At 47.5% G+C, this 13,308-nt stretch overlaps 1 protein-coding gene across 1 annotated transcript in view; it reads left to right on the top strand.

Annotated features, from left to right (window-relative positions):
• LOC119175570 (uncharacterized) overlaps positions 1–13,308 on the top strand; it is a 366,504-nt gene that overhangs the window by 303,759 nt on the left and 49,437 nt on the right. Inside the window, exon 14 of the mRNA XM_075878397.1 lies at positions 2,315–2,577. Coding sequence (XP_075734512.1) covers positions 2,315–2,577 — 263 coding nt within the window. The remainder of the gene's footprint in view (positions 1–2,314; positions 2,578–13,308) is intronic.

Below are 13,308 nucleotides of genomic sequence, written 5' to 3'. Positions count from 1 at the left end.
ACGTGTCTCGTCTAGTTCATTGCCGCCAGCTGGCTCGTGTCAACACTGAATCCAAAGAACAGGATCACAAGCTTGAATATGATGCCTCTCATCATGCCGTGTCCTTCAGCCCTGGCAATGAAGTCCTCGTTCTTACACCCATTCGCACTCCCGGCCAGTGCAAGAAGTTTCAATTACGTTTCATTGGCCCCTACACTGTCTTGGAGCAAACGTCTCCTGTCAATTATCGCGTGGCACCCGTTCTTCTTCCAGTGGACTGCCGCTGCTGGGCAGCAGAAATAGTCCACGTATCCTGCATGAAACCTTTCATACGGCATTCCTCTTCGCTTTAAACTGTGGCCAAGAACTGCGGTCAAGATGACCGCTTTCACGTGGGGGGGGGGGGGGGAGTTAGAGTAGACATTCATTAAGCACATCGACTATCTTTACACATGTTAATCATCATGAGTGGTCGTCATCTTCATCTGCTGTGAGGACTTGGCTTGCCTGAGTTCTGTGCCTTGGGTGTGGTCGCTTCATCGTGTCTTCTGGGCCAAGTAAAGGTTGCCTTCACAAATATAATAATAATAATAATAATAATAATAATAATAATAATAATAATAATAATAATAATAATAATAATAATATTGTATATTGTTTCTCAGGTGAATAACATTCTCATCCAATAAAGAGCATTGTAGTTTCACAGCCCAGCTTTCCGAGCCTTAGTGCTGAATAAAGTTAGTTTAGCTGTTTTCTTTTTTAACACAAAGGTGCTGTATGCCGGGGTCCACCATGGCTCTACTAAGGTATTTCTGTGGTGGACATGGCGTTTCAAGATATAAACAGCTACCAACAAAAAAAAAAACTAGAAGAAGAGGTTCCGTCACTGGGCGTCGCGCGTGGCCCGACACCACTCGGTCATAGAGCACACGTAACTCAGCTTACTAACGGCGAACTATTTATATAAAACATATAGCGTTGGTGGTCCTCAGAGTTCAACGACTTCAGCGCCTTTTCGTTATCACTAGTGAGATGATTCAACGGTGGCGCGCAGGGAACGCTTTCAAGGTCGTCCGTCTCTCGCTGCAGCGGCCACGTTTACGAAAAGAGCACGCTGCTCTCTTACGAAGTAATAATAGTGCGTTAGTTTCATGTAGATTTGCGTTTAATATGCGCGTTTTAGGTGTCAAACAGGGACAGTTGTGAGTCTGTACTTGTTCTGTGTATGCTAACTTGTACGTTCTTTCTGCTTGAGGTGCACGCTGAAAGTTTCGAGTTCCTTGCCTTTCTTCGCAGGACATTACAATTAGCCGTTGTGGCATTCATTCCATCGGCATCGTGGCAAAACAATGCACAATAAATGCTAAACTACCTCTGTAAAAACACGTTTTCCATTCGCTTGTACCTATTCTTATGACGAAGGGGACAGCGATGTTATTTATTTTCTATCTACCTATTTTTCCGCTACAATCCCCCTGTTATTGATTACATATTTGTTTCGCCGACCTGTTTACCTTACCGAAGTTTTCCCTAAAACCCATGGGTTCATGTATAGGCTAGATAGCTAACATGCATCCGGCAAGATGTCTTCACATTCAAATAAACGTGCTCTGTCACTTTGCCTTCCCCGCTCACGTGCATGTCTCTTCTTCTCTGAATCTCGTTTTTTTAATTTTTAACTATTCGTTATATGGCAACCTGACCTTCTTTCAAACAGCTAAGCACAACCTTTGAATTGTCGTGAAGTGGTTGATTGTTTATTGATATGTGGTGTATAACGTCCCGAAACCACCATATGGTCGTGAGAGACGCCGTAGTGGAGGACTCCGGAAAATGCGACCCATAAGTTTGGCACCTGCACATTTTTTTATTCGCAAAATATCATTTCCACCTTCAAAATAGTTCACATTGTCAACTTTAGTACACATTGCACGTTGACATGTAGTTACCTATATTGCGATAACAATATCGATACACTTCAGGGGGATTTTTACCATCATTGTGATCGTCGCTGTAAGCTCTTTTTCAAATTGAAGTGCGACAAGCTTTCATGTACCACCAGCTGGACTTCGGGCTAAGTTATTAATGCCATTATTAAAAAAAATGCGAGTGCAAAGAAATAGCTCACACGAGGCTAACTGATAGGTTATTGGCAAAAAAAAAAGCCATCTTACCAGTGTGTGGCCAATTCATTGAGTTCTTCTTTTATTTAAGGGCGTATATAGGAATGATCTGGGTGGGTCCTGATTCGTATTGTGACGAAATGATAAATGTAAAGTGATTCCTGCAAATAGAAAAAAAACGGAAACTATTGTTATGGACCCTTTTACAGGTGGGCCACTTTATGTGATCGTGGAGTACGCGCAACTTGGATCTCTGCTAAATGTGCTGCGACGTAGCCGGCACATGGCCGGAGGGGGTGCTGACGTGACAGTTGTCTGCAACCCGACGTACATGGCTCAAGAACCGTCCCTGAGGTCCCTGGAAGAGAATGCTGAGGATCCTGTTCTGGGGCCTGAAATACCCAGTTTCAGTGATCTGATTTCTTTCGCTTATCAAATAGCGAAAGGAATGGCATACTTGGCCGACATGAAGGTTTGTTCGTTTATCTGAGGTTATGTTCAAGTGTTCCTTGTGTACGCACACGTGACTATGTGACATGAATATGAGACCATGCAATTTACAGCAACAATTTACAGGTTAAAGAATAATACCCTCTGTAGCATTGGCTTTGAGTCTGAAGACACTGCACGCTCATAATCACTTCTATGCATGCCTAATGATTGTCAAGTGTGCTCATAAAGTAAGGAAAGGCTAAAATAAAACACTGAATAAGGTTGCAGAGACCGTGAGATCACTCCTCAAAAGCTACTATGCACCTATTTCGTAAAGCTCAGCTAGCGCGAAGCTCAGTATGTGCAATGTAAACGCGAATCTCAGTTTACGAGCATTTTTCTGTGCCCCATCAGTTGATGAAAGGTCAGGAAGCAAACGCAAAACAATACGTTTTTCGTGAGAACGCTGAAATCACTGAAATGCTGTGGCATGCGTGCGCATAAAGCCTACGAAGTCTCTAAATAAGTACTTATTCTTTTCGGAATCAGCCATACATTAGTATCGACCATTCACTGGTGTCTTGCATCAATCTAAATTTTTGCATTTACGATAGCATTTTCTGTGTTTATGATATACCAAGTGTTCGAAGTTAAGGTTTATGGTTTCATTAAAATTCAGCACTGGGAAGAACATGAAAACTACTTTCGAGAGAAGTTAAGTATCCAGGGGGACACAAGGTGATACAACAATTCTAAATTTCACTGGCACAAACAAATAAGAGTTACTAATTACCTTTTCAGTGACAACAGTACGAATACTTGTATTAAAATTTGGAAGCCATCATGTTTTTTTCTGTTGCACGTAGAAGAATTCATCCAGCATATCTGTACTGCGGGATATCTCGCGCGAAGTTTTAGTTGGGCTTTGCATTATTACGCATGCAAGGCGGTGAAGATCGGTGAAATGTGCCTGCCCGATGTGACAGACAGTCATAGCTTGCGATATATTAGCGGCCGTAAAAGAGTAACCGTTATCATCTTTGCCAATGTCTTCAACCCTTTGTTAGAATAAATGACCTACGCAACTGCCGAGGCCCTTTGTAGAGGAGCTTCGCTGACTGCCTTGAATGTATAATCATGCAAAGCACAATAAAACTTTGGCACGGGGGAACTCAGAGCAGTGACATTCTAGAAGAACTATTTCAAGTGTAACTGTGTAGAAATGCGGTTACCTTCAACTTTCCAATACAAATGTGCCCAATTTCGGCAGTCCTTGAAAAGTTACCCTTTGAATTTAAGTTAATTGGGCCACTCAGAGCCAGAAGCCAGAAAAACTGTATCACGTTGTGTCCCGCTGGGTACAGATGTTATTTGAACTGCTTTTCATTTTCTTCCCAATGCTGAATTTTTGAGAATGAAAGCCTAATTTCGAACACCCAGTATATATATATATATATATATATATATATATTGTTCAGGCGTTTACGTAGCTGGCAAACAGCGATCATACGCTAATGAGCGCGAGCGGCGTCCTTTTGGGTAGCCCCACTAGAAAGCACTCGTGAGTTAGACCCATTTTAGAGTTCGGAGTCTACCCCGGGGGTCAAAGTTTCGATCAGATAGTTGACCGGAGATGTGCGCTCGATCACACGGTAGGGGCCTTCGTATTTCGAGAGTAGTTTGGAAGAGAGGCCAGCTACAGAGGTCGGGATCAAGAGCCATACAAGCGCACCAGGAAGAAACGTGAGCTCAGAAGTGGCGTAGCCACCACGAATAGACTCTCTTGCTTATGCGTCGTAAAAGTCTTGGCAAGCTCGCGGCACTCTTCAGCAAGCCTGGCTGTCTCAGAAATAGGTGCACAATCAGATAGATCCGGCGTGTACGGGAGTATCGTGCCGATGGTATGTGGTGGGTTCCTTCGGTACAGCAAGAAGAAAAGAGATAAAGCGGTCGTGCGCTAAGGGGCGGTGTTGTAGGCGTATAGTTGACGAAGGGCAGTATAGTATCCCCATTCATGTGGTTCGCGATGACGTCCATCGAAAGAATGTCACTGAGGGTGCGGTTGAAGCGTTCGGTGAGGCCATTCATCTGCGGGTGCGTGGTAAGCAGTAGTTTTACGGTGGACAGAATGGTATTCCGTGAGAGTGGCTGTGACGACTTTCTCCAAGAAGACGCGGCCTCGATTGCTGAGAAGCTCCTGGGGTGGACCATGGCGCAGTATGAATCGATGCAGCAGGAAGAACGCAACATCGCCCGCAGTAGCCGGAGGGAGAGCAGTGGTCTCGGCGAATTGCATTAAATGATCTACAGTGACGATAGCCCAGCAGTTGCTAACCGATGTCAGAGGAAGTGGTCCATACAAATCGATACCTATGCACTCAAATGAACGGTCAGGGCAAGGTAATGGTTGCAAACCAGCTGGCGACATTGTGCTGACGGTTTGCGGCATTAGCAAGTGAGGCAGGAGTGAACAAACTGCTGCACGTAGCGGTACATCCCGCACCAAAAGTATCATTGTAGAATGCGGTGGTAGGTTTTAGATACCCCAGAGTGCACGCTTTGCGGATCAGAATGAAAAGATTCACATATCTCGGACCGCAGACTACGGGACATCACGAGTAACCACTGCCGCCCATTGGCATCGTAATTGCGTCGGTGCAGAAGGTCATCATGGATGACGAAATGGTAAGCTCGACGACGCAAGGTGCACGTGGATGATGTTGCGGACGGATCAGAGAGCAACTCAATCAGCGGGGCGATCCAACTATCGTATCGCTGTTTGGTAGCGATGATGTCAACATCAATGGCAGAAGCAGCAATTGAGGATACTGAGCAGGGCACGTAGTCTTCAGGCAGAGGGGAGGGTGAGAGGGCGTCGGCGTCAGCATGCTGGCGTCCGTTTCGGTACAGCACGCGGATGTCGTAGCCTTGTAAGCGAAGAGCGTAACGGGTGAGACGGCCTGAGGGATCCTTCGATGATGACAGCCAGCATAGTGCATGATGGTCGGGGACGACATCGAATGGGTGACTACACACATAAGGTCTAAACTTTGTAAGGGCCCAGACAATCGCCAGGTACTCTTTTTCCTTGGCGGGGTAGTTTGTCTCGGCTCTCGTGAGCGTACGGCTTGCATATGCCACGACATACTCAGGGAATCTGGATTTGCACTGCACCACGACAGTGCCGAGGCCTACACCGCTGGCGTCCATGTGCACCTTCATTGGGGCCGTAGGGTCGTACTGGCGTAAAATGGGAAGAGACGTCAACAAATGGCGGAGCTTTGCGAACGCGTCGTCGCACTTGGACGACCATAAATTAAGCGTCCCGTTACTTCCAAGGAGCTTCGGCAGCAGTGATATGATCGTGGAAAAGTTTCCTATGAAGCGTCAAAAGCATGAGAACAGGCCCACGACACTACGCAGATCTTTGACGGACGCAGATTTGGGGAATTCGGCCGCAGCCCGAAGCTTGGCCGCATCAAAAAGAATGCCGTCCTTGGACACGATGTACCCTAAAATGGTTATTTGCCGTGCTGCAAAGCGGCTATTATTTAGATTTAGTTGCAAGCCGGCATTGCTCACAAGTGCGAAAACGTCTTTCAGACGTTGGAGATGCGCGCAGAAATCCGGAGCGAAGACAACGAAGTCGTCGAGGTAACACCAGCACGTGTGCGAATTCAAGTTGCGCAGAATGGTGTCCATCATGTGCTCAAAGGTCACAGGTGCATTATCCAACTCCATGACCAAATGACCAAATGGCATGACGTTGAATTTGTACAAGCCGTCGGGTGTGATGAAGGCGGTCTTCAGTCGAGCGTCGTCAGCCATGGGTACTTGCCTTTACTCCGAGTGAAGACCGAGAGAAGAAAAGAAATTGATCGGCTCCACGAAGGCTGTAGATCACGTCAGCAATGTGCGGCAGTGGACAAACATCTTCTTTAGTGATCTTATTGAACCGTCTGTAGTCCACACAGAACCGCAAAAAACATCTTTCTTTGCAACAAGAACAACAGGAGACGCCCATAGACTGTCCGAAGGCCGAAGAACATCGCGTCGGAGCATATCGTTAACCTGCTTGTTAATTGTTTCGACGTTCAGCAGGCGACACGCGATATAGACGTTGCAGTAATGGTGGATGGACATAAGTGTCAATGCGATGTGTAACAGCGGACGCGCGACCGAGAGAACTCCTCCTGAAATCAAAAGAACGATATTCTTGCAACAGGTCCAGAAGCTGGGAGCACTGTACTGGCACAAGGTTGTCAGCAATGCAGGGGCCAAATACATTAAGAGATGACGGATAAGAAGTGGAAACAGCACTGATGGCACGTGAAGTGGGACAACGCAAGTCATTGGGTACGTCCAGAAATTGTACGTCGTCGACTGGTTCTACTCAGACGAGACATTCCGCTCAAACCAAGGTAACAGTGTTGGAAAAGAAAAGAAATTAACGTGGGCAGGCTAGTACTACAAGAAAGAAGAAGAGAAAGTGGGAAACAAAAAAGGGCGATCGGTCTGGTTTCTTCACCGATCGACAGTTTTCCTTTACATCGTGGTGCCGAAAACCCTCGTGCAGGTACGTCTCCTTCATCGCACGACTCGACGGTACCTTCTACTCGACCGCGTCGTTTTGCGGGTGGCGAGGACTGCAACGAATCGTTCCTGATCGGCGTTAGCCAGACTAGACTTCAACACCGGATCCGATGAATCGCCTCAAGACCAAGCGCTCTGCTCGACGAGCCCAGAACATGAAGCTCCTGCAAGAAGCAAGGTCACTGCGAAGTGACCCTACCGCGGACAAGCCCAAGCTCACAGGTATTTACGACCGTTTGTGAGCGAGCAACAACGAGCTCTCATAGATCAATTATGTGCTCTAGGAGCACGTAGCGGACGAGGAGCTCGAAGCTGAGTATGCGGCGGCAGCAGAGTATAACGACAAAGCTATAAGCATGCTCGCTGAGATTCGCTGCAAGATAGACGGTTTGTGACATGGAGACAGTACAGCAGCGGCTGCTCCTCAGAATGCGAACCCACCACCTTCTGACGTGCCGACCGCAATTGACCCAAGACTGCCGAATCTTGGCATGCTAACATTTAGAGGTGATATACATGAATGGTCAGCTTTCTCGGAGGAGTTTGAGCAAACTGTCCACCTGAACAACGCTGTGTCAATAACCTCTAAGTTCTTCTATCTACGTCATTATCTTGCGGGTGAAGCGGCAGCGGCGATATGCAGTTTTCCGACTTCCGAAGCCTGTTATGCAGACAACATCGAGTTATTCAAGGAACGCTTCAGAGATCGAAAACAGATCAAGTAACACCACCTATCAGTGCTTCGCAATCTAACTCACATCAAGTCGGGAAGCAACGTCCACGGCCTTAGGCAACTTTACGATGCTGTGCAGCTGCATATCCGTTGTCTAACTGCACTAAATGTTCTTACACTTGGGTTTTTCGCTATGCTGATTGACATTTTACAGAAATCCCTACCAACGACATCATTTTGGCCTATACACGTGCAAAGCGCAGTCAGGCACTAAGATAAAACGGATCTGCTGCCAATGTCTTTGAGCCAAGCGTGGCAGCTGTTACACCTGATGTGGAGTTAAAGGAGCTGCTCACCTATACACATATAGAGCTAGAAAGTCGGGAGCAGTGGAAGCCCTTTAATGACCGACTGCTGGATGACCGTACACAGAGGACTCGAAGCGGCAGCACAAGCACGGCTTCCGTACTACACAACACATCGAGCAGCTGGGGTGAGTGTCTTTACTGCAAATAGAAGAAACATGGCACCCGCGCTTGTGACATGAACCTTGCCCTTGATTCGAAGAAACGCATGCTTGCGAAAGACTACCGTTTCTATCGATGCAGGTCCCGAGGACTTCAGGCATGTTCGTGCCGCGTCAAACTCACCTGCTCGGGTTGCCACGGCAGGCACGCATCAAGTATGTGCGACCCGCACTATACATCGAACCAAACAGCGACACCTTCTCGTCCAGTTGACTCCTCCGGCAGCACAGTAGGAATGGTGTCGTCACAATCAGTTATGCTGTGTGACAAAGATTCACTGAGCGGGGGCGCCACAAATCACCGTGAAGTATATCTACAAACGTTTGGCGCCTTTGTCATCAAAAATGACAAAACAAGGTATGTCCGAGGGATTCTCAACGGAGGGAGCCAGCGTTCCTTTGTCATAGAAGATCTCGCCAAAACATTACACCTACAGGTGCTGGGAGAAACAAATTGCGCTGAATACGTTTGGCTGTTCATCACCAAGTACCATGGAAAGACGGCAAGTGGTAGAAGTTCCTCTGCGTAGCCAACATGGTTCATACACCTGCACGTTGTGCGCAATCGTTGTTCCAGTTATCTGCCACGATATTGCTTCGCCGAAAGCTGACAGCCATTTCGTTCAGAACCTGTGTCTTGAAGGCAAGGTCATTGCGGACGAAAAGAAGTTTGATGCGAAAACGGAAAATAGCCTCAGCTTGTTGATTGGTGCTTACCACTTCTGGCAACTCGTGTCGGGACGTATCGTCAAAAGTGCAGAAGTTCTAGGACTGGTAGCAATCAATACAGCTTTTGGATGGACGCTACAAGGACCCAATCACCAAAAAGCCTTTCTTGACTGCAGCTCTAGCCTGATGGTCTGCATTCTGAAAGTTCAAGCAATCGTTGATGACGAATCAACCTCGCACATCTTCCAATCTTTTTGGCAACTAGAAGCAATGGGCATCGCAGATTCAACGGAACCTTCTTCCTATGAGTCCGTTACACGATTACATGAAACCATTAGCAAGAAAAGCAACAGATACACATTGGCGTTGCCTTGGAAGAAAGATAAGAAACCGCTTCTAGAGAACCACCGGGAAATCGCACTATCACGTCAACAAAGATTAACACGGAGGCTATCAACGATGGAAGGAGTGTTGCAGCGCTATGGCAGAGTAATTTTGCAATATCTGGAGTTGGGTCACGCGGAAGTGGAGCCTAAGGATACTCCTCGGGATCGAGATCACACCATATATTATATGCCACATTGGGAAGTAATAAGAGAGGAATCGTTAACTACCAAACTGCGTGTAGTGTTCGACGCATCGTCACACTCCCAAGGTGTACCATCCCTTATTGACTGCTTGGATAAAGGAGTGAACCTCAATCCAGAATGGCTGCAAGTCCTTCTTCGCTTTTGGTGGTACCCTGTCACCATCAATTCCGACATCGAAAAGGCATTCTTACTAACTGAGATACAGGAAACTGACCGAGATGCATTCCAGTTTTTCTGGTTTGACTCTATTTCCGTTAGCCAACACCGTAAGCTCGTCTAATGGCGCATGACACGGGTACCGCTTGGATCAGCGTCAAGCCCTTTTTTGCTCATGGCAACTGTTTACTAACACTTAAATAACGCATGTAAAGACAAAGAGCTCGCTTCTACATTAAAAAAGGCATTTTGTGTCGACGATTTATTGATGGGTGCGGAGACATTCCATGAAGGTCGGCGCATCTTTGAGCAGTCGAAAGCAATTATGAAAGATGCTGGCATGAAGCTCAGAAAGTGGAAGAACAATGACCATCAGCTGCAGAACATTTTTGACAACCAGGAGGAGCAAGTTAAAGGAGCATCCAGAGATGCAGCTGCGGTCGTGGGAATGCAATGGGATATGGAAAATGATTACTTCAAATTTTCTTCCAAGTCTGTGGCCCAGTACTTAGTGGCTGGCCAGCTCGACACGAAATGTACCCTACTGAAGGTTGCTTCTCGAATATATGACCCGCTTGGGATTCTATCGCCATTCACCATCACGGCGAAGCTTTTATTTCAACGCCTTTGGGTTTTAGGCCATTTTTGGGATAAAGAATTGCCCGCTGAGATCAAGACGCAGTGGGCAGCCTGGTGTTCCGATGTAATACAGCTCGGCCACATAAAGATTCCGCCTTGCGTGAGAGACGGAGTGCATGGAGCACTTAAATAGGCTGAACTGAATATATTCATCGACGCCAGCCTGAAGGCTTATGGAGCATGTGCCTATTTGCGAGCATTTGATGAAGGTGGAAACTGTGCTACCTCTCTGGTAGTAGCAAAGTCAAGAGTGGCACCTATTAAGGCATTAACGCTTTCAAAGCTGAAGCTTATGGCCACGATAGTGGGAGCCAGATTGCTAAAATACATTTGCTCCTCGTGGGATTTCAAGCATTTCTATTGCGTCATGTGCACTGACTCCATGATCACGCTGAGCTGGATCCGCAGCAACTATAGCAAGTGGAGTCAATTTGTAAAGTACAGAGTGACTGAAATAACACAAGTTACTGCAACAGCGTTATGGCGCTACTGCCCGGGCAAAGACAACCCGGTGGATGTACGGACTAGAGGCGTACCAATAAGGACTCTACGTGCATGTCGCTGTTGGTGGTATGGACCTGAATGGTTGTCCCAGCCAAAATCAAGCTGGCCTTTAGTACCTAACCAGTACAAACCGATAAAGGAAGATGCAGAGATTGAGACGCAACATGTATTTCTTCAAGCGTCATCCAAAAACTTACCACCGGTGATCGATATAAGGAAGCATAGCGACCTGCAGAAGCCCCTGCGCGTCACAGCCTGGGTCTTTCGCTTTGGGGATCCATGCCGTCGACTTCAAACTTCGCTCACCAAAACAATTTAGGCACGGGAGCTAAGCAAGTCTGAAATGTTTTCGGTCCGATATGTTCAGCTGGAAGTATTCGTGAAGGACGTCGAACAACTGCAGCTTGCACACACTCTCCCCAAACAGTCAATGCTTGTCGAGTGAAAGCTCAAGACTGGAAGTTTTTCAGAAAACCAGTACAGAACTTGTACTGGCTGGAAATGAGTGACGCTACTGGGGGGCGGGAGTATGTTGGAAAATAGTATTAATTAGAACTACGGGCACTTCACCTATACCCAGCTCAACCCAGCAGCTGTCTCCGAGTAAATGGCGTGGTGATAGTTGAAGAGCCTGGCATTTCCAGAAGATTTTGGCCCTTTGGGCGAATCACAGACGTTTACCCTGGGCAAGCCGGTATAATACAAGCTTGTCGGGTGAAAGCTCAAGACGGGAAGTTCTTCAGAAATACAGTACAGAAATTGTACAGGCTGGAATTGAGCGACAATAGTGGGGGGCCGGAGTATGTTGAAAAAGAAAAGAATTAAATGTGTGCAGGCTAGTACTGCAAGAGAGAAGAAGAAGAAGTTGGAAACAGTCTGGTTTCCTCACCTATCAACAGTTTTCCTTTACAGCAGTGTACAGGATGGGTTGCTTACTAAAATAGTGAGTTGGTTACAAAAAGTCGTCGTGAATCTTGGAGGAACTATTATAACGTCTTTACCGAGAATCTTGCTCAGTGTCGAGGGACTGTCTTCTGGCGTCAAGTGCGAAAAGGGTGAGAGTTCCTTTCGGTGGGGGCACAATTGATGACGGCATCGTGGCGGGAGAAAAATCCTGTCCTAGGATGACGTCATCAGAGCATGCAGGAATGATGATCAACTGGGTGACATACAGAACGTCCTGAACGGCAACGCAAGCTGTGCCCCCTCCTTTTGGATGAATACGATGCGAACTAGCGGTACGAAGGGACAACCCAGAAATTGGCGTCGTCACTTTTCGAAGTCATGATTGATTTATATGTGAGGTGTATCGTCCTAAAACCACGACATAATTATAAGAGACGCCGTAGGGGTGGCCTCCGAAAATGTTAACCAGCTGGGGTTGTTTAACGTGCACCCAAATCTATAAGCACACGGGCCTACGGCATTTCCGCCTACATCGGAAACGTAGCCACCGCAACCGGGATTCCATCCTATGACCTGCTAGTCAGCAACCGAGTACCTTAGCCACTAGACCACCGCAGCGGGGCCACTTTTCGAAGTAAGCGGCAAAGGTGTTCGTCCATAGCTGATGTGGCAGCTCCAGTGTCAATAGGAGCAGAGGCGCGAACACCGTCCACAAGCACGTCAATAACATTAGTTGGCTGCTCTGAGGGCTTTCACAATGTGATAGCGTCGCACTCCTTGCCCCGGGGAATCCGAACTAGTTTTCTCGCTCGTGAGTGTCCGAACTTGGCCGCATGGGGGGCGGGGAACGACGTCATGGAGACAGCGACCTTTGAGGAGATGGAGCTAGGCATCACGGGGATGGCATAGACGGTAGCTCGTCGTGATAGGGACGACTGAGCTATCCAGCAACACGCTATGAGATGGCGGGTGGCTGTACACGATGGCAATAACGTGCTATGTCACTGGCGCAAAGCAGATGGACCGGTTGTCGGGTGTGTGTATTCGATTCACCAGAGTAGGTCTCGTCCATGTCAAAAAAGCCTACGGATGGAAAGGTGGCTGGAAAGGCTGCAGGGTGGGCTGGAGCTGAGTCTGAGGGGTCGCATCAACATACGTAGCCAACATACCCGCAGCGAAAGATGGAGGCCGAGCTACAGCTTCGGCGTAAAACTATGGGGCGGGTGCTGGAACGACTGAAGGTGGCCTGGCGACCACTTGGTTGTAACTTAGTGGTGCAGGAGACGGAGGTATTTGTGTGTGGTACGCAGGCATGACCTCTGCTATTTCCAGATCAGTCACTCGGCTTTTGGGAGAAAGAAGGGTAGTGGTCGATTGTTGAACAGCCGGTGGGTGGGCAAAAGGCAGGATAGAGAATCGGCGCGCGATTTCCTCACGTATGAAGGACTTGAGGTCTGCCAGCAACGCCACCTGGTCACAGCTCGCCTCCAAGCCAGCAAGCTCTGCCTCTCGTTG

Source organism: Rhipicephalus microplus, chromosome X (genome assembly GCF_043290135.1).
Source record: "Rhipicephalus microplus isolate Deutch F79 chromosome X, USDA_Rmic, whole genome shotgun sequence".
Taxonomy (NCBI): Eukaryota; Metazoa; Arthropoda; class Arachnida; order Ixodida; family Ixodidae; genus Rhipicephalus; species Rhipicephalus microplus.
This window is presented reverse-complemented; position numbering and strand designations above follow the sequence as displayed.